Genomic DNA, 20,852 nt, shown 5'->3' with positions numbered 1-20,852 from the left:
TTTATGAGCACCACAATCTGTCAAGACCTAAGAAGGGAATTGCTCCTTCATTTTTTTAATCATACACAAAATTCCCACAGTAGATGAAGAGTTTAGAGGGTAAAGGTGAATGGGACCAGTTTGAACTGAAAGCATACATGGATAAGTGAGGCAGTGCTGCCTGCTAGCATTTTCCCCTTTTCCAAACCTTGCACATACCACAGGCTGGGGGCTGTCCTCGTCTCTTCGTGCCCTGGACCTCCTGCCCTTTGGTGTCCACGCACCAGCACTGTCCCCCCTGCTGGCACTGCATTGCTGTGTATCCCCCATCACTGTCACACGATGGGATGTAGGCATGCTGGTAGCGCTGGGCTGCATAACGTTCAACTTCACATTTTGAGGGGCCTGGAAGAAAAGAGGAGGAAAAGCTTAAGGTTTCAGAGCCATCTATGCTTGATTCAATCATTTGCTTATTTTTATCAAGCCTGGAGAAAAAAAAAAGGTTTAATTTCTTGAAACTTCAAGTACCAGCCCAAGACAGAAATTCTCCATCCTCTTTCACCCAAGTGAATCAATTCCATGGTTTTCTTCTGTAGATATTAATTTCTGAAAACTACATGAACCTCAACTCATTTTTCAGCCACTATCAAAGGAAGTTGGAGGAGTAGTATCACTCACTCAGAGAGTTTTGGCCATTAATGCAAAAGAAAAGGTGGTCAGCAGAAACAGATGTGCAGCATGGGAGGCAGAGACACAAGCATGTGCAGTGCTTCCAGTGAGAATGAGGTACTGCTCCTGCAACAAGCTCCATATCTAATCGCAGGGATTTGTGCTGAGACCATCAATTTCTTTCATACCTCTGTGCAGGGAACAGAAGCCTCTGTTCCTGTCAAACTGGGCAGAATGGCAGTGAAGCACACTTTCTGATACGACTTACGGTCTTCTAACACCAGCCTCAGCCCTTCCAACAGAAGCTTTGCTCTTTTCTATGAAGATACAATCCCAAAGCCTAAACATTTCTCACTTTCCAGAGCATTTCCACTTTGCTCAGCTATCAGGCTGAGGTAGTTACAGCATCACAACAGAACAAACCCTTCATCCATGGAGTCCAACAGCTTTCCTAGCAGCACATAATGTGTTCGGCTTCAGGTAGTGGTGTAAATCCTGGGTAATTCACCAGAGCACCACAGTCAGTGGCTAACGAGTGTGGTCACATCTCCATCTGGTGGCTGTTACAGCTTCATTCCTACTGAACCACCTCCATCTACAGGTACAGTCTGCTTCACGGCACTGAGCATTGAGAGGAGGAAGATGCTTTCCAGACTTCCCAGAATAATAGCTTGTCCCAGAAATAGAAAAACTGTATGACCCACGTGGCTGGAAGACCTCCATTGGTATCTGACCAGTGACTCCTTAGTGAGGGTCAGATGCCAACATCAGAGGAGTTTGGATTGGAGGATGAAGAACCACACCAGGAGATACAAACTCTCCCGGACAAGGCAGTTCTGCAAGGCTCTGGTGCAAGGAAGGAGGCACCTTACTGCTTGCCCTGCAGAGCTCATTGCCCATCAGCAGGGAAGCTCTCCTCATTTGCCTGCCCGCCCCAGCGCAAAGATCGTCCCCAAGGGCAGATCCAGAAGCTCAGCTTTGCTGGCTCAGGCACTGCAACCTCATGTATAGTCTCATGGGGATGGAGAACGCTGTGGCCAGTGTAAGATCCTTCCTACTTCTGACTATAGGGTAGTAAGTTAAGAAGCATTTTCTCAGGCTTTAAGTGTAATAAAACATCAGATCTACCTCCAGAATCTCGAAGAAAGACCTTTACAGAGTTCACTGGCTTTCAATTAACGCAAACCTCAAAAAAGCTTTCTTCATAGGTTAAAAACAATCTGATGCTAAGGATCTACAGCCTAGAGGTTAAAAGTCAGTTTCAATGGAAGGATCTTGATTCTTACTGTATGCTTAAATGCAAGAGGCCATCAGAACAACTCTCCACAGTGGCAGCTGTCATATATAAACCCCAAAATTCTGTCTTCACGGAGTCAGCTGGGCACTACTTACATCTGAAGCGGCCAGAGGTGGCCAGCTGGACTCCCAGGAAGCGCCGCTGCAGGATCCGATACGTGCTGGTCTCTGTGAACGTACGGGCAGGCTCCAGTGCAGAGAAAATAGTGTCATAAACTTCATCAAGCAGCAGCTCCAGACCTGGGAAATAGAGGTCTCATTTTAAGACAGCGGTCATCTGCTTTGCACTAGAGAAGCAGAACTGGAAATGTATTAGGAAAAAGAAAATCAGGCCTATAAACTGGCCCAAATGTGAACTTAGGCTTCATTACTCTAATGCAGTGCACCACACAAGACGATGCTGAGTGCCCAATCATCACTCATCTCCATCAACAAGGAACATCCAGTAACCAGCACTGGGCTGTGGTTGTGGTTCACTTTGCAGTAGAGACATTGAAACTATGGAATTATATCTCTGATGATTCAAAAAAACAATTCCTGACCATTTTGGTTGACTAAATTAAGCAAATGAAAAGATATGCAGTAGCTCTTCTGAGTTTAGATTAGCTTAGTTTAGTTCAGATTTTAGGAGAACTTCTCATACTCATGGGAATTAAATACTGAAGTTCTCATCTATCATGTAAATTTTAATCCATCACCTTCTGCATTTTTCCCAAGGGTTTTTGTTGTCGTTTTTTAATTTTTTTAATTTTTATTTTATTTTTTTGCTTCAATTTTTTTAACAGAAATATCTAAGAAAGTGGATTTAGGAGCGTTCAACCTCCTCATTTATCTACATTGGAAAATAAAACTCTGCTCAGTAAAATCTCCCATCAACTACTAATATGCCTGAAAGGTAACCCGAGTCTATGAGAAAACAGGAAAAGATCATCAGAGCAAGAAGAAAATAGTTCAACTTCCATGTCTTTTTTATATTCCTCCACATTGGCAATTGGACACTGAATAGAATCCAGCCTTCTAAGATAGACAGAGGGTGGGATGCAAAAATCCTGTTCCAGCACCTTAAGGAGAGCCGGGTTGACTCTGTTTGCTGCTGGCTTCCAAAGAATGGGTTCACCTTGAGTGAAAGAATGTTATGAAAGTCATATCAACTGGTCTGTGTGTTTGCAAGAATGCACTGGGATGTCAAACGAAACTGAAGTCTGATACTTATTATTTGTCCTTTTGCTTGGGAATTAACACGGTGAAGCTGAGGTGTTGGGAGGCACTCACCGGTGTCTGCGAGCTCCCTCCCCAGGCTGTCCACACAGTAGCAGTACCCAGAGATCTCTGGGAATGTCTCCCGGAAGGAGCTGAAGGTTTGGAAAGCCGCTGGGAGCCTGGAAGGAAAAGCAGCCTCTTGTGAAGTGCCCAGGGAGGCCCACTGACAACAACAACAAAGCACCTGCTGACTGGCTCAAAACCATGGGACAACCCTTTGATCTGCGTGTGTCGCCCAGACTCCAACATGATCCAAATCAGCACTCCAGTAGACTAACAAGTCTCCTGCATTTTTTAACCAAGCACACTACAGTAAGATCTCCCTTCAGAAGATTCCTTATCCTTCCTATGCACATACCCAGCCTCCGGTATTCATTTCCAATTCTGTTCTCACCATCAAAAGCCTGTCAAAGAGAGTAGAATAGGCACATGTTGGCCTAATGTTATTACAACAGCCGTTCATTAGCTCCTTCCGCAAATGCACACAGCGTGGCTGAGGGCCTAAACAAACAGGTTGCTCCCTTTACCTCCATGCTATATAGGCTTTCTGCGCTGAACTAAGCATAAAAGCTGATAAAAACATCACTAACATTTTTCATTCAGAGAGAATGATTCCATGGATTAAAGAGGAAAGGTTTCTAATGTATTACAAGTGAGACTGACTCCTACTTTTGGAGATCAAAGAAATGATATTTCCCAGTAGAATACTCTAGGAGTGACAACAGCCAGATTCCAGTATAGTAGTGGTTTAGGAAGGAAACTTAATAAGGTCAGAGTTGGAAGAAACATAATAAATGTGATCTTAACCAACAGACACTTTGGGGTTTCTGCAACCTACCAGACTATTTGCTGGACTGAGGCAATATGGCCAGTGGGACATTCTCACTACATTCCAAAACAACTGTTTTATTTTACAGAGACATATCTTAGCACTGAAATAAAGGCCTCATGTCCCAGCCACATGTGGCTTATTTGAAAAAAAACAGTAAAAGGAAATGGAATATTCTGCTCAAGGCATTCATAGAATGATGGAGTCAGAGTAGGTTTTAGCAAGGAAGGACACTTTGGCACCGTGATCAAGAAAAAGAAAGGTTGACAAGCACAAGAATTTTACAGCAAACCCATAATCTTCCATAATCTTAATGAGATCAGAACTAGTCTCTATCTCAGTGCCACTCTACTGCAGCCTCAGGGCTGCTCTAATGTCTGCAGTCTGCAATGCACCTGAGAAACACTGCGGCAGTGGCCATGGCATCAAGTTGCCAGAGTTCAAGAAGTACTTGGACAACACTCTGAGACACAGGGTTTGAATTTTGGGTGGTCCTATGCAAAGCCAGCAGTTGAACTTTTGGGTCCCCTCCAACTCAGGATATACTGTGATTCTGTTCTAAGACTATAATAGGGCAGAACCTCCATTGAACTGGGGTAAGACAGTGATCAAGGTCTTTAACCTGATGAAAGTTATAACAATAAAGTAAAAATTATTGATTTTTGGACTCCTGATCTCTTCCCACAGTAATTGCCATAGGTTGTACTACACAGATACCTATCCTAGTCGGGCCTGAGCAGAGTCTGTATAAAAGAAGCAACAGTAGGAACTACAGGTGTAAGGCAGAAAATTTGGGTTTATCTTTCTTCCCAGAAGTCTTCCTCTTAGGAAAATCTTAGCCTTACTCTTTTCAGAATTCTCCATTATTTTATATGACACGTTCCTTTATTCTGGAATAGTTGGAAAAGTGTGGGGAAGCCATTTACAAAGGGAATTAAGTGACACATAGATTTCAAAAATGAATTATTGAAACCAAAGTTATTCAGTTATCGGAACATGAACGTGTTAAAATAGGGGTTTAATCTCTGCATTTGCCACAGTTCTTTGCTTTGGAACTTGTCGCTTCACCTCTATATTCTTGCTGGCTGCTTACAGAGCAGAACAGTTATATTCCACACACGAATATGGTGAAAAATAAATATATTAACAACATAAGGTACTCCAATTAGACAGTAAAGGATTAAGTCTGTGCCATAATTAGAAAAAGAGATAGCTGGAAGTGAAATGGTTCTGGTATGATTATTTATACGGATACAGAAGTGCACAGTCCTGCACAGTCCTTTTCCAGACAAACCTCCCAATGGGAGCAAATACTTAAAAAGTATAATAAAGGAAAAATGTAAAAGAGATTCAAAATATATTAATTTAAGGCAGTGCTTCATTCCCTGCAAACTGAGTCAAGGCAGAACAAGACATTACATTTACTCCACTGCCCTCCGCTGGAGAAACGTGCTGATTGCGATGCCCAGACAAGGGCACTTCTCGAGACCTCTTCCCTCTGCAGTTCCCTTTTCCCAGCCCTTATTTCTATTTATGATCATTAATTCCCTATTCCTCCAAAGGACAAAGACTTCCTGCTCCCACTGACAAGCATTTGGTCCAGCATTTTGAAATCTCCCCCAGCTTGCTCCAGTCACTGAAGCTGGTCTGTATGTCACACCCCTGTTTATCTCTTGCTTGCTCACCTGTATGAGTAACTCCAGCACTGCGTAAATGGACAAATGTCTTCCCAATGTCATGAGTAACTTGTTCTTTATGTGTTGCCACTTATCTCTCCGTCCTTCTGTACGGAATTATCTTTCATCTATACATCTGAATTTCACTCTTTCTGTTGCATCTGTCTCATCTACTGTTTTCTGCTTGTCTGAAAGGTCTCCATGGCTACTTTCCCAAATGCAGATCCCAGTGGTAATCACTACTGTGCAAAGTCACACTGAATACACTACAGGGATGGAATACAAAACTTCTGCAGAAGAACAAATTTAATTCACAGGAAAATGCTTTTTACTTGGACTATTCATTAGCGGGAAATAATATCAAACATAATCACAGCAAAAGGGCTGGGGAAAAAATGCAGTAATATCCTTCCTTTAAGAGCTGTGCAGCACTGCCTCCCTGTTTTGGAAGCCTATGCTCTTACCTGTTATAATTATGAATGAGATCGAAAACCATCATGTCTGTCGTGTTGACAAACTTGCATTGGACAGGCAGAAACTCTCCATCTTCTGAGCACTGTGGTGGGCTCTTCTCCCCAACCCCATGCAGAATGCGGCGGTCTCGGATCTCACAGGCCCCTGGACCTAACAGGAAAAACAGTAATGCTTATTAGTGCTGAATGTCCTACAGACAATCCCATTGGAATTGGAAGTGGCCTAGATTCATTACACTGAACACAGTAACATAGGTGTTTCTTGTTCTCTCTATAGCCAAAGGAAAAAGGGACTTAATTGAAATTTCTCCATCCAATCTTCCATAGGATAAGTGTAGGCTACAGTGCCCAAAGTACTTATTTACCATCTTTCATTCACACCAAACCTTCCATCCCTACTAAACTCACTGTTCTGTTGAATTGTACTTACATTGTGTTGGCTTTCCTCTCTGCCTGGTGCCATAAATCTCCATTCCTTCTTGGTCTACACACCAGCACTGACGCAGCTCCACGTCACACTGCACCACATCAAATGCCCCTGAGTCCAGGCACTGAGGGATGTAGGAGATGCTACTGCTGTTGATGTAGGCACTCACCAAGACTCTTTGTTTTTGCAGCTGGCAGAAGGATAAGCCTGCAGCACCAGAGAGGGACACTGTTAGAGGAAGTTATTTGTTGGATTCAGAATCATCTATTTTTAAACAACAACTGAATTTTCTGAGAGGGAAAACTTCTGATTTTGTCACCCAGGAGGCATCAAGACACTGATGGAGTTGATGTCATGGAAATTGGTATCCAGAAACCCACCACAGATAGGTTGAAGCTTCCAATTCATTCGTAAGTGAATATGATGAGTTAAAGTTTATATTTTATGTTATTTTGGTCTTCATGAATACAGACCACCTGATACAGGAATATCAAGTTTCCATGACAGTCCCTAAAGTAAGACTAGAACTTGCACTAGAAGGATTCAGTGAAAACAACAAAATAGAGTCCATCTAAGTCTAAATGCTCTTCGCTTCAACAGTTTAAATGTAGTCTTAAAACACTTTCAAAAAAACCAACATTTTGAACAAAAATAAAAAGCTTTGACTTACAAGATAAAGGATATCCATTCTGTTTGCTGCCAGGTACCTCGATGCCATTCTCATCTACACACCAACAGGAAAGCCCATTCCTGCTGCACTGAACTGCCCTGAAGGAGAATATGAGTAACAGATTTATTCTGCTAACTCTGAAGTCCTCAGTCAGTGTGGGGCACAAACCATGGCTAACAGGCTCAAGTACTTGCTACAAATAATAGAATCAGAAAGGACTGTATTGCTAAATCCTCCAGGTCTACCTAATAGTTCAGTCTGGAGAAGTGGAGGCTCAGGAGAGACCTTATCACCTCTACAACTCCCTGAAAGGAGGTTGTGGTGAGGTGGGGGTCAACATCTTCTCTCAGGTAACAGCAATAGCACAAGAGGGAATGGCCTTAAGTTGCACCAGAGGTGGTTCAGGTTGGATATTGGAAAGCTTTTTTTCTCTGAAAGAATGGTGAAGCATTGGAACAGGCTGGTGGAGTCACTGTCCCTGGAGGTGTTCAAGAAACATGTAGTTGTGGTACTCAGGGACACAGTTTAGGGGGCAGTATTTGTGGATGGTTGGACTGGGTGATCTTGGAGTCTTTTCCAACCCTAAGGATCCTCTGATTCTATGATTAGTTCTTTTGCTATCTTGAGAAGAAACCCAACCACACGTCTTTAAGAAGTGTGGATAACTCCTCACGTCAACTTAGCACATATATGCCAGCAGGCACATTGGTCACAGGTTTCGTGTTCACTGGTATGAATGGGAAGACATCAGCTGCATTACACAGTAATCTGCAGCAAGATTAGGTGGTTACTCTTGGATTCACCTATTATCCTACAGATTAATTCCGGCAACAGGGAATTCATTCAGGAGAGGCTGGATCTGCAACACGGCTCTATGAAGTCTCTTTAGTCTCTGAGTTCCTCGCCCTCCAGCCACTGACAGGGTGGCTCTTCAAAACTGAATCTAAAGATTTCTATAGCAATGAAAAGTTATATAGTAAAACAGCAGAACTACAGCAAGGATGAGCTACCTGAACTGGCCATTTTCTGAGCATTGAGGGATGTAGGTTTCTCCTCCAGTAAAAGCCTTTTCCCTCTGAAGTTCGCATGGACGCAATGGCTGAGAATCTGTCTGGTACTCTGAAAGCATCAAGAAGATAAACGTTAAAAGTGTGATGTCACGATTAGCCTGTTCTTATCAACACCCTGTTAGCACCACTGAAGCACAGTGGAAGCCCAAGTTTATGAGTCCTCCCTGGTTATTTCCACACTGTGCTTTCTGTATGGGACAGCAGAGAAAGGCACAAAGCAAACCAGCAATGCTGCCAGGTGCAGGATAAGTATGTGATGGAGGTGCTCATGAGGCCTTTTCCCATACCTGTATTTAATTAGATTCATCTCTGTTCTATACCAACGTGGTACCATTTTCTGGTACCTGACTGGGAAGTACTGTGGGGGAAGATGTAACTGTGAGCAAGTCAGCAAAGAGTTTATCAGACTCCTTGATAGACCCTATCAGTGTGAAACCTTGGTAGTCTGGAGTGTAAGACAGAGAGCAAATGGTATCTGTTTGTGTCTAAGGGTAAACAGGGGGTTCTGTTTGTATGCATTGTTAATCTTATCACACTTAAGAAACCTTTCATCCTTTATCACTGTGTTTTGGGAGAAGCTAGACCAATCAACTGAATAGAGGGACAGGAATTCCTGGCTTGTAAGTGAGTGGTATATAAGATGTATGTTGAACACAATAAGGGAGAACTATTCTGAGAACTATACTGATGCTGCAAGAAACTGTGAGAGCTCTCTAACTCGACTGAGCGATGACAGTTTACATCGTTTGTTGTAATTACCTCCACAAAACAGCACTTTCCTCAGCCAAGTCGGTTCCTCAGCAAGAGGGACATCACTATTTGTGTTTCTGAGTATTTGTTCTTTATTGAAACCCAATAAAGTTATAAATAAAGTTAAATAACAGGCACTATTCAATAAAAAGGAAAGGCATTTCTTCTTAACCAAAGGAAGACCTAAAAAGAATCAGTATCTAGCAGCTAGCATCAGACTGGCTCATATTAGGAGCTTCTCAATCTCTACCAGTACACATGGTTAGCTGCTGAAGCCACCACTTGTTCCAGTCTGTTCTTAATGCAAACCAAATTTGTCTGCTGCTTTAAGAGAACTCTGAAATTCTGTAGGTTCTCTTTTACAGAACAGATTAAGTTGGTCTGAATTTATAGTAGTGCAAACACATCATAAGTTCTGAATTCTTTCCAATTTTCAGTGATTTAAATGATTTGAGCCACAGGTGCTTTCAGTGCACCTGAGAACTGTCAATCACTTTTTCTGTGAGTTCTACAGTGTCCCTTTAAGCCCATGTGAAATTGCCACAAGACTGTAAGAGATTTTATGTTAACTCAACTACCGCTGTCCACACGTAGACAATCCTCACATCCTTTCCATCTCAACTATGAGTGAGACAGTTGGTCTGAGGTGTGTAGAGGTCCCTTTGTACAGCGCTTTGTACAGCTTGTTAAGGTACTTGAATTAAAACATTAGTGGATGACTTACACTGCTGCCTTCAGGACTATCAAACTCAAGATCTTTAAACAGATCAAAGAGAACTGACGATAACATTCAGACTATCCAATATCTTAAATTGAGAATACAGCCTAAATTCAGGCTGATAGGACACAGAAATAGAAGACTTTCATCCCACCCTTTTCTGTACATGCTTCTTTTCTAGACCATCACGTTTTCCAGAAAACTTTGTTTTTCCACCCAAATTTCAGATTTTACAAATTCAGACAATCTTGATCGTGTAGACATCCTCACAGTTTAGGATTTTACCTGGAGCCTAAATTCAGCCTGCCTGCACATCATACAACCACCATTTACATTTGCAATGTGCAAGACTCAAGTTCACTATTCAGTTAGTTGGAATAATGCACGAAGATCACTGGAGCAGACACTACTGTACATGAGCAAAGTAAAAGGACATACTCACCAAATATGTTGGCTGCTGCTATACTAATAAAGCACAGAAGGGTGCAAGCTGGGATGGAGCCCATCATGCAGTAGGACAGCTCCATCCCTCTGTGTCACTGAAGCATCCTGCACATTGCATGCAGCCTTCAACTGCCTTTTTATAGCAACCAAAGCTCAGACAGTTTCACTTGTGTGCTGGTACATTGGGCATAGAATTGGGTGAGTGACGCATACAATGTTTCTGAGATAACTACAAGAGGTCCATTCACCTGGAACTGCCCTCATGGTTTCCGTCAGCAAGTTGTCACTGCTCTCCAAGGAGCACTACAAGGACCAGTCATCGGAAAGGAGAACAAACAGCAGTCACAGAGGCTGGCTTTGGACTTAGTCACATCAGCACACACATTAAGTACACTGACATGGCCCCATGTCAGTTGCCACCTATGCTGAGTTGCAAGTATTTGCTGGAATTGGTTGGAAGTAGCTTAGCTTCTGAGGCCTCATCCTCCAAGAAATATACGTGTGTAACAATTAAGCTGGTTAACAGAAGTCAATTTTGGAGAGTACTTATTACAACCAGGATGCTGAACCTAAAACACTTCAGAAATATTATTTACTTGACTGCAGAGTATCATGTCTCACTGATCCACCACTAATGACTGACAGCATTTACCTGCACCAAGAAGTACCAGAACTTGCTTTCATTTATAAAAAGCTAGCTGGACAACCAGGCCCAGAAGAATTAGCTTAATACTAACAGAAGTACACCTCTGAGGTTGGACTTCGGCTGATTTCAGTAAAAAAAAGTGACATCAGCACTCTTATTTGTGATTTCTGGGTATGGAATAGTCCAGCAACAAGTCCAATACCTTCTTAGCAACCAAGACAGCACCTGTGGTAGCAGTGACTCAAGTACCTTTGAGATTGGGCTGTAAACCTCTTTAAGTCCTACAGCACGGGTATCCAACCTTTGGCTTGCCTGGGCTATATTGTGTGAAGAACCACAGGGAGTCACTGTACCTGCAAGATGCTGCCCTTGTGTTCAAGGAATGTGTAGATGTGGCACTCGCAGGGATACACTTTAGCGAGCACAATGGTGATGGGTTGGTGGTAGGACCAGACGATCAAAACAGAAAACACAGCTGCAGATTTTTTTTGCTGTTCACACGACTGTATTTAGCCAATGAAACAACAATTATTTGCCATAACTTGAACGAGCCCTGCACTGCTCCTTCCTCTGGGGAGGTGTCCCTGCCTGGAGCAGGGGGCTGGAAGTAGATGACCTTAAAAGTCCCTTTCAACTCAAACCGCTGTATGATTCTGATTCCCCAGGACTCGGGTTCAGCTGAGACAGTACGAATCTCACTCCAACGTTTGGTTGTTTTGAGCAATGAGTGTTGTGCACAATGGGGGTGGACCTGGGGCCACTCTGGGCTGCTCAGTGGAGAAGAGCCACACGACACGCTGGGCCAGGCCACATGCATCCCGCAGACTGAACGTACCTGAGCTACAGCATTAGATGTATGTGGTAAATGTGACCTCAGTCTGCAGCACAGGCTTACTTTACCATGGCTAGCAGTTTTAAAATGAGTGGAACTATATTTGGACCTGACTTTCAAGAAACCCACTCTGGACCCGAGTGAAGTCAGTAGGCAGCAGAAAGATCAAGCTGGAAGATGATGAAGAACACTATGCAGATGGCAAACCAACACACATTCATCTAATCCAGTTTTCTAAAGTTTGTCCAGAATTGTCCTTCAAGCTCTCTGTATAGAAAATTCACTTTCTTCCTCTTTCTTTGTTGACTACCAAAGGTCATTAGTTGGTAATGAGCTAAGGCAGCCAGGAAACTAAGGAGACCTCTAAGAACTATTATTTATAGAAAAAAGCAGGGTGCAAATATCTACGCATCTAGAAACTGACAATATCTATACAGCATCGATTCTCATGACTGCTTTTATTTCTTTGAAAAACAGAAAACGACCACTGAACTGTGCTAGGGAGAACAGCCAAGACTTAAAAATCTCTTCAAAGATCAAGTGGGAGATAGTGTTCTGGCAAATGGTGTCCTTAGAACCACTTTTAGATGTGCATCACGTGCAAGTTCAGTGGGATTCAGTGGTCCATGGATTCAAAAAATAAAATGGAAGTTTATACAACAATATACACAATCGACAGTCTTCAGAGGAAAAAAAGGCACCTGTGATCTATGGTTGGTCAAATTCTAATTAAGAAAATCCTCAGTGCATAACACTCCCTTCAGTGCAGGGACAACTGTACTAAGCTCTATTTTTAGCACCTGAGACAAGATGGAAGAACATCTCAAATTTGGTCAGCACTGAAGTGTGAAAAAGGAGCAAATGGAAAAGGTCCCTGCTGCTAATGTGGTTTTAAAATTAGTTCGTCTTCAAAATCATTGCTTTAGTGCTGGAAATGAAGTTTCATTTGTTGTAGACGTTAGCAAAAAGCAAATCTAGACTAGAATTGTTAGGGGAAAGAAAAAAACTTCAATGTGATGAAACATTTTATTGCAATCACAAAATCTTAAGAAACAGATCCAGTGTTCCAGTTTTGCACACACTTTCTTAATAGAAAGATTGTAGCCCAAAAAAGGGCTTTTGCAAGTGCTGTATTTATATATTAAAAAGCCAAAGGGTAAATGCTTCCAATAAATGAATATACAAACATCTGTACATACATAAAAGTTACTTTCACTCAAAACTGAAGCCTAAGAAACCAATCATATTCAGAAATGGGATTAAAGAAGACTTCTGAACGAGGCAGTAAATTGGAAGTAGTGATTTTAAGAACTGAAAACTTTGTCAGATGATGCTCGTATCGTGTATCTCATTTATTTTCAAATAATGGACTGTGTTGAACTGGCATAAAATATTGGCCCATCTTCTCCTATGTTTCAAGAACATGATATAGAAATCATGCCATTCTTTAACAACTTCTCCTATATTTGTAAGCACAAGTACATTTCTTCCCAAGTATAATGATCTTATTTCAAACATCTTCACATGATTTTTGCAATTATCATTAATTAAACCCTCAAAAAGGGGCAAAAAATGCATAAAGTGATGCAAAATCAGAAGATGAGAAGAAAAATGAAGCACAGCTTCATCAGATACCAGACATTTGAGTCACTTTACACATTCTTTAAATTGAAAGTATGATGGGGAAGTACCCAAACACTAAACTGTAGGTAAGAAAAGCAGGCAAAGGACTTCTCATTTTTTTTTCCTGTCATGTTGTATTTCCATTTCCCCGCTAGAATCACAGAACGATCAAGGTTGAAAAAGGCCTCCAAGATCATCCAGTACAACCAAGTAATGGATAGATTTGTACACTAAGATTCAATATTTGGCAATATTTGGCAAATGAAAACTAAACCATGAGAAAACAAAAAGCTTCCCTAGTCATTAGTCACTAACAAGGTGCTGAATTTCTGATAGTACAAAATTCTCTTTTTTTTCTTCCTGATAATACAGTCAATGAATAGAGAAAACAAATTATAGGAGAAATCCAAGTCCTGCATACAAAAAGCTACATACTTTTTTTTTTTTTTTATGTCTCCTGATTGTTATGGAGATGAAAAAAGAGCTCTCCCAAATGGACAGCAGTGGATTAAGGAAACTCATGGAGAACAGATCTACAGCAGTGACTGATAAAACTGATAAATCTTCATACTTTGATCGAGGGAACTCTTGTTATCCAGAAATGAAAGATATCATAAGGGAAAGATCAACTTGCACAGAGCTTTTACAGTCAATATATTTCTACAAAGGCTTGCATTGACCTTCTGGATCCTCGATCTGATTCAGAACAAGAAAACAGCAGTTCAGATATTACTGCAAGATCTGAATTTGTCTTTGTAATGTTTGAGAGACTGCTTTGAGATGGTGCCTTCACTAATGATACATCTAGTGGTTTGTTTTTTAAATGTTCAAGATTATAACATTTTTTGCCATGTGAACAACTCAACAATTTCTGTGTATTAGTATCTCACTCAGATTCTGCCTGATTTTGTTCACCTCCTGCTTACCACTTATGCCTCAGTCCACAACACACCTAGGACAGGAACTTCCTCGATACTGTTTGTGTATTTGTTTCTTACAACAGTAAAGTCCTGAACAGTCATTTATAGGCAATACAAAAATATAAGAAATCAATACAACACATTCTTTTGTAATAATATTCAGAGAAACAAGAGTGCCACTGTCTCTCTGAAGTTGTTAAAAGACAAGGTATTTCAAGACAATGCACTGCAAAACTCAAACCTTGAAACTGTCGGACACTGAAGTAACTCAGGAACATTAAAATGTTGCAATTACTTTGATGGTAAGAGAATCATCATAATAGAATCATAGAATGGCCAGGGTTGGGAGGGACCTCAAGGATCACAAAGACCCAACCCACTCACTGCAGGCAGGGCTGCCAACCTCCCCATTTAATACTAGACCAGGCTTCCCAGGGCCCCATCCAACCTGGCGTTGAACACCTCCAGGGACGGGGCATCCACAGCCTCCCTGGGCAGCCTGTTCCAGCACCTCACCACTCTCTTGGTAAAGAACTTCCCCCTGACATCCACCTAAATCTTCCCTCCTTCAACTTAAAACCATTTCCCCGTCTTGCTATTATCTATCTACTCTTTCAAAGAGCATTCAGGACTGTGAATAATTTACTGATTACATAATTTGGCTATGGGCTAAGATACAACTGAAGATTCTCTAAGGTTTTCAGATCCATACAAATAAGAATATCCATGACCCTGTGTAGTTTATTTACTGTAGGCTAAGCACACCACTAAAAATTCCCTAGTGTTTTTAAATGTATACAAACATTTACTAACTCACTAAAACTGAAGTCCACTGAATGGGAGTCCAGGCACATAACGATCTCAAAGATCTTTATCGTTTCAGAACGCGTCCAGCATTACAGCTATTATAAAAAACCACAGAAAAGGTACTCTGTGTATCTCATAGAGGATTTTATAGTAGTGTACTGCTGCCTCTCTGAGCAATACACCGATGCCCACAGCTGCAGCTGAACAAGACAGCTCTTGCCAGTTGCACAGCAAAGGAAGTTGCTGGTTGAAGTAAACAGCAGTTGAGCTAACTGTAGTTACTCAGTCCCTGGCTCATCTACAATTTACACACAGCCCAGTGTATAAAAAGGGAGATTCACTCCTGAAAGACTTTTCATGCGAGTTCATATTTTCTCCACGTGGCTTCTAATTTTTCCTTTGAGTTGTTCAGGTTGGTGCAAAATGGCTGCCAACTGCTCAATCTGCTCTTTGTGCAGTGTATTTTCACAGTCGTCACATGCTCTGTCATATTTTTCATATATAACAGATACACACATAGTGTATAATTCTAATGGCTAAAGACGGGCCCCTACACCCAGCACCAAGGACATAACAGCATAATAAAAACTTTGCAAAATGATCACTTATAGCAATACAGACGCAGTGTAAGAGAAAAAAAGTAGCAACCAATCAAACACAAAGATAGCAACAGACATTTAGAGAGTGATTAAACTTTGATCTTAATAAGCACTGTGAAATTAAAGCTGACAGATTGCAACATTATTAAGCAGTAGAGAGAAAACACAAGGTTCCAGTCTTCCAAACTGACATGGCAAAAGCGGGTATCAATTTGCAAATAGATGGCATAGTTACACCCACCCCTTCACACATCAGCATCTCTATATTACTAGGAAAAAAACAAGGATCTAAAGAGCAAGGAGAAACACAGATATTCAGTGAATCAGCAGGTGATAGCTGCTCTATAATAAGACTTCGCCCATGGAAAAAACAGCTTCAGTTCTTTGCAAGCCAGCAAAGGAATCTATTAGAAAAGTGCAATTCAGCACCTAAGAAAAAGAACAAGGTTCTGCAGCTGTTAATCACTCAATATCTCAATAAATATATATGCACTGAAGTTCAGAATATCTAAAACAGGGAATTAGCTTCCCTACAGTTACCCAGAAAAAAACGTTTTAGGAGCTATCTTCCATCTCCTGCCATGTGATTTGAAGTATCTCCGTTTTATAACTGCAACATCATCAGAAAACATGTACTAGGGCTACCTATGTCACCAGGTCTGTGCTTCATTTATGACTGTAACACTGACATCCATCACTGCAGCTTAGAAATCCTGATGTGGATGCCTTCAATATTGTCACAGGAAGGAGGGTTTGAAATGAATCACTCCCAAAACCTCCATGACAGAAAACAGGTGGGCAGATTTCAGACAAAGAGTACAGCATTTAAAGGCTCCACAAGTTTGCCATTTAGTATCATACCTCACAAGAGGTAATGGGGTATTTCTCTTTTTTTTTTGATTACTTAAAAAGGATGAAAACTTAAAAACTGTATTTTACTTATCTGCACAGAAGTATCACAAACAATCAGCACAACACCACAAACTATTACTTTCTCCTCAGAACAGTCTGCCTCCTTCATCAACCATCACAAGAAACTGAAATTCATGTCCAGGTAACTGATGCTGTAAATAGATTATGTATAGATACTTGGATTAATTAGTGAGGAAGCAGGAAGACAGATGGAAAATAACGCATAGAGAAAAATTATTCTCTTGATAATGCCAATTAGAAGACATGTTTATATGAACCAGACCACATCAGGTTTGACTGGCAACTGAGTAAAGCAATCAACTGTAGGTTACATTCTGTGCATAACATTCAGCCATTTTATGGCACCTGACTTGTGTTTAAAGCTGCATGGGATGTTTCAAAAGCATCCCATTGACTTCAGTAATGGAGAAACCTGGGTCAGAACTAATGTTCAGGTGTCACAGACTAACACTGCAATTTGAAAGAGAAGCAAGAAGAGTTTGTGAAGCACTCAAGCAATACACAATGTATCACAGCCCATAAGCACTTATATTTTCTCACAAGATGTGAATGCTTGCAAGGAATGTACCTATTAATAATGACCGACTACACAAGAAACGAAGACAAACATAAATGTTAATCAGATTTGTTGTTTCAGTAAGCAGAGTCCATCCTGAATCAGGCAGGATCCTCAGAGATAAACTTGAGTATTCATGTAAATTTAGGCTGCTGCATACACCAATGGAAGACCAGTGAAAGCTGCACAGGCAACTTCAGCTCTGACCTTACGACTTTCTTTTCAGATACCATTTCTCCACCTCTGCACTAAGAAGGTAACGTCATTTCTCTCACCTGGAATTTCTTAGTTCACCTCCACCTTCCATAGCATCTATAGTTTATTATATCACACACACTGCATAACATCACTACAGTGTATGCTGTATAAAAGTTTGTAAGTACACTCCACTCTCCTTCAAAGTTAACTGGATTTCCATTTCTCTTATATAGTTCACACAGCAACACATTCAAGGATATGCAGCAAGTGAATAATATATTAAAGTCCCACATACCAAAAGCAAGTAGGTCACTCAACTAATCCGACTATGTAACACATCAGAATACTTTCTTTATTAACAGTTATAAAAATGTCAACAACTCCTCCTGATGTATTGCAAAGTTGCTAATTGTGATTCTACAGTCACCTTCCATGTTATCATAGCTCTTCAATACCTCTTACAAGCTTGATGTGGCAAGTTTTGAATAGCAACCACTCAGTAACATGGGCTTACACTTTGTTTTGCACATCAAAAGTGGTAAATTCAAACAAGAGAGACAGACAAGAAATATCAGGGAAGGTTTTTGTTTTTTTTTCTTTTTTTTTCTTTTTTTCTTTTTTTTTTTTTAGCAGCCACACTACTCAATAATGCTTTTATCATAAAAGTTCAGTGCACAGGTTGCAGTGTCTTTCCCAGTTAAACCATCTTTGGCACGTTTTTCAATTTTAAGAATCCTCAGAAGGCATTCCAAGAATTTCTGATGTCTGTACATTATAACAATAGTTGTATGTAGATCAGGAAAAAAAATTGAAAATGTAGAGTACGCAGAATAGTTTTAATAAACAGTTTTACATACAGTACCTTACATATAGAACAGTGTGTTTGCAAATTTAAATAATTTTTGAATGTACAGTGGCTTGTACTCTTATCAAAAGGTAAATTCAAGTTTACTGTCTATCGGTTCTAAAATGCATTTATACAGATAACTAGAACTGATAAACAGATGTGAGGCATAAAATGTTCAAGTATCTTTGTCATCAGTTAAATAGCCTCCTTCTAACAGTCATATTTTACAAATTTCAAAACCTGTACATACATTATTTTCAATTTTAGAAACTGTTTGTTAAAAGGTAACGTTTTATGTTAACCACCAGTTCTTATAATCTATTGAAAAAAATAGATGTGTAGATATAAATGTATATACTATGTATAAATGTATTTGTGTATGTATACACATACACATACAAGTATGTATGTAGCACTGGGTACAGCGGCAACTTATAAGCACAGGGAAAGTCCTGGGCTCAAAAACCAGCAGAAGCTAACAGAGCAGCTAGGTTGCCTTTGGTTTCATGATGTTGCATTTACTGAAGCTGGAAGTTTTCTTGTTTTTGTTTTTTTTTTTTGTCTTTTTTTTTTTTCCCAAAAAAATAAATCTTGTATAATGTATATTGCAATATTTATTCTAGTGGTTGAGTACAATGACAGCCACAGAGAGTTTCACTGCTCTTGTCATTTCCTCATCCCAGCTGAGGATGGTGAAGTAACACCAGAACAGAGCTACCCAGGACAAAAATTGTACTTTGAATCCTGAATACTCCCCACAGAACATAAAAAATATAAACTAGATATAATTTTGGATGGATTGCTGGCACCAAGTAGGAATACGGAAAAAACCTTCATGTAAGCCATAATGAAAATCTCAATCCAGTGGTTGTAGCGTTATTTGGCACATGTGACCACTGTTTGCCACTTACGTTTTAAAGGAGCCTAAGGGTGCTGTAATAAAATTTTCTATTTAAAAAAATACTTTGAAAAGGAGACCGTGACAAGTAGCTTCTTTCAAAATTAAAGCTAATATGCTCACTTTCCTGAACATTCACGAGAAAAGAAAATAATCTAAAAACTTTTCTTGTAGAGAGGATGCAGATCTCTTTGTGTCTTTTACTGATAAGAATTTTGTAAAAATGCAGTTCAAGAAGTTTTAGTCAGCTGAATTCCACGGATTTAGAATTTTCCACTACATGTTTCAGAATAGCAGAACCATTCTTTGCAGAGATTTTGTTCAGCTTTCCTGTATGCAGAAGTTTCCTCGCTTATCATACTGAGATACAAATATTTCTCAGTATGTAATACATCATATTTTGAGGTTTGGATGTGAAAATTTAGATTTTCAGTATAACAGATTGCTTACTCTAGGTTTCCTCTCCACTCCCTAAAACTTTAGGCTATTAATGTAATAATCGAAGAACGATATAAATGCTCAGCTTTCTGCTGTCTTCCTATCAGTCTTGTGGCTAGTAAGAAAATTCACCGTAGAGAACCTATTTTTATTTCTTTATTCTTCCTTTTGTCATACAGAGCAAAGTGTTGCTATTTGCTGTACTTTCCCCATGTCAAGTAAAAGCTGTTTAATACGTCGCTTCAGCTGAGGCAATCTTGCTAAAGGATCTGGTGGCTCCAGTTCTCCAGTGAAATCAAGCCAGCTTTCTAAAACTACAAAGGAAAATGAAGAAGAAATTAATCAGAATGAGTCTCTGAGAAACAATTTTCAGAACAATTAAACCTTTCTTTAATATTTTATCCTTAATGAGAAGGAAAAAAATATTGAGGCTGTGATTTTTCAACAATTCAAGCATATCTTCTGATTTGATTGTTACTATAGATACCTGAGAGCAAAGTACAGCCTTTGCTAATGATTTATTGTCCTATACATAAAAAAGAAACTTCAGCCCAGAGCCTTCTACCTATGACAGATCTGCAACAGAAGAAGCAGTCTGGGAATGTCATAATCAGAGAAATTCTAGGTTCACTCCTGTCACTTAATCAAGCTCCTAGTTATAAGAATCAGACTACGGAACAGTTTTCCAATCTTCAGTGTTTTTAAATTAACTTCTATGCTTGTAGAGATAAAAAAGGGAAATAGACAAACCTTGTATTTCTAGAAATAATGACTCATATGAAGCAGTAATAAGACCACAAATAAGAATCAAATGACCATTTGTCAAATAATTATGAAGGACTCTCATGAAAACACTGCACTCAAGTTCCCCTCATTCCTAACTTTCTACAACTAGTAAGTAAATTCATGTGCTGCAATGTTTACTTCTGCAGTACAATCTCACGCATGTCTTCCCAGGAAGCCTGGTTTGTTTTCCTGAATCCATTTACACACTAATATAGCAAATTGAAAACAACAGCAGAATGAACAAACTTTTCCTAAATACTGTCAAGCAACAGAACAATCAAGCCAGCTGCAGAAAAAGGCTGTCAACTTTATTATCCACATCTGGACAAAGACCAGACAAATCATCTAAAGTTTCTAAAAATCTGTCTGATACTACAGACTTGAGCTCAAGCGTCCTGACCAATTTAAGTTATTTTAATAAACAGTAAAACCTTGTGGAAGAGGGTGAAACCAGAAGTGCAAGCTCAGAATATAATTTTGAGTATCCAGTTTTTAATACAATACTTAA

General features: G+C 40.1%; 2 protein-coding genes across 10 annotated transcripts in view; both read right to left on the bottom strand.

The window, feature by feature from the left end:
• The window catches only part of TG (thyroglobulin), a 161,928-nt gene extending 151,571 nt beyond the window's left edge, over nt 1-10,357 (bottom strand). For all 3 annotated transcript variants that reach the window (XM_052704007.1, XM_052704008.1, XM_052704009.1), the window contains exons 1-8: nt 10,260-10,357; nt 8,290-8,398; nt 7,280-7,377; nt 6,613-6,816; nt 6,174-6,333; nt 3,217-3,323; nt 2,041-2,184; nt 199-384 (exon numbers count right to left, since the gene is read on the bottom strand). In XM_052704007.1, the coding sequence (XP_052559967.1) occupies nt 199-384; nt 2,041-2,184; nt 3,217-3,323; nt 6,174-6,333; nt 6,613-6,816; nt 7,280-7,377; nt 8,290-8,398; nt 10,260-10,344 (1,093 nt within the window). In that variant the 5' untranslated portion in view covers nt 10,345-10,357. The remainder of the gene's footprint in view (nt 1-198; nt 385-2,040; nt 2,185-3,216; nt 3,324-6,173; nt 6,334-6,612; nt 6,817-7,279; nt 7,378-8,289; nt 8,399-10,259) is intronic.
• A 7,345-nt stretch (nt 10,358-17,702) lies between these two features.
• PHF20L1 (PHD finger protein 20 like 1) overlaps nt 17,703-20,852 on the bottom strand; it is a 49,742-nt gene continuing 46,592 nt past the window's right edge. For all 7 annotated transcript variants that reach the window (XM_052703769.1, XM_052703772.1, XM_052703773.1 and 4 more), the window contains one exon: nt 17,703-19,872. In XM_052703769.1, coding sequence (XP_052559729.1) covers nt 19,730-19,872 — 143 coding nt within the window. In that variant the 3' untranslated portion in view covers nt 17,703-19,729. The remainder of the gene's footprint in view (nt 19,873-20,852) is intronic.

Source organism: Tympanuchus pallidicinctus, unplaced genomic scaffold, assembly GCF_026119805.1.
Source record: "Tympanuchus pallidicinctus isolate F22 unplaced genomic scaffold, pur_lepc_1.0 scaffold5, whole genome shotgun sequence".
Taxonomy (NCBI): domain Eukaryota; kingdom Metazoa; phylum Chordata; class Aves; order Galliformes; family Phasianidae; genus Tympanuchus; species Tympanuchus pallidicinctus.
The sequence above is the reverse complement of the archived record's forward strand: the minus strand, read 5'-3'. Positions and strand labels throughout refer to the sequence as shown.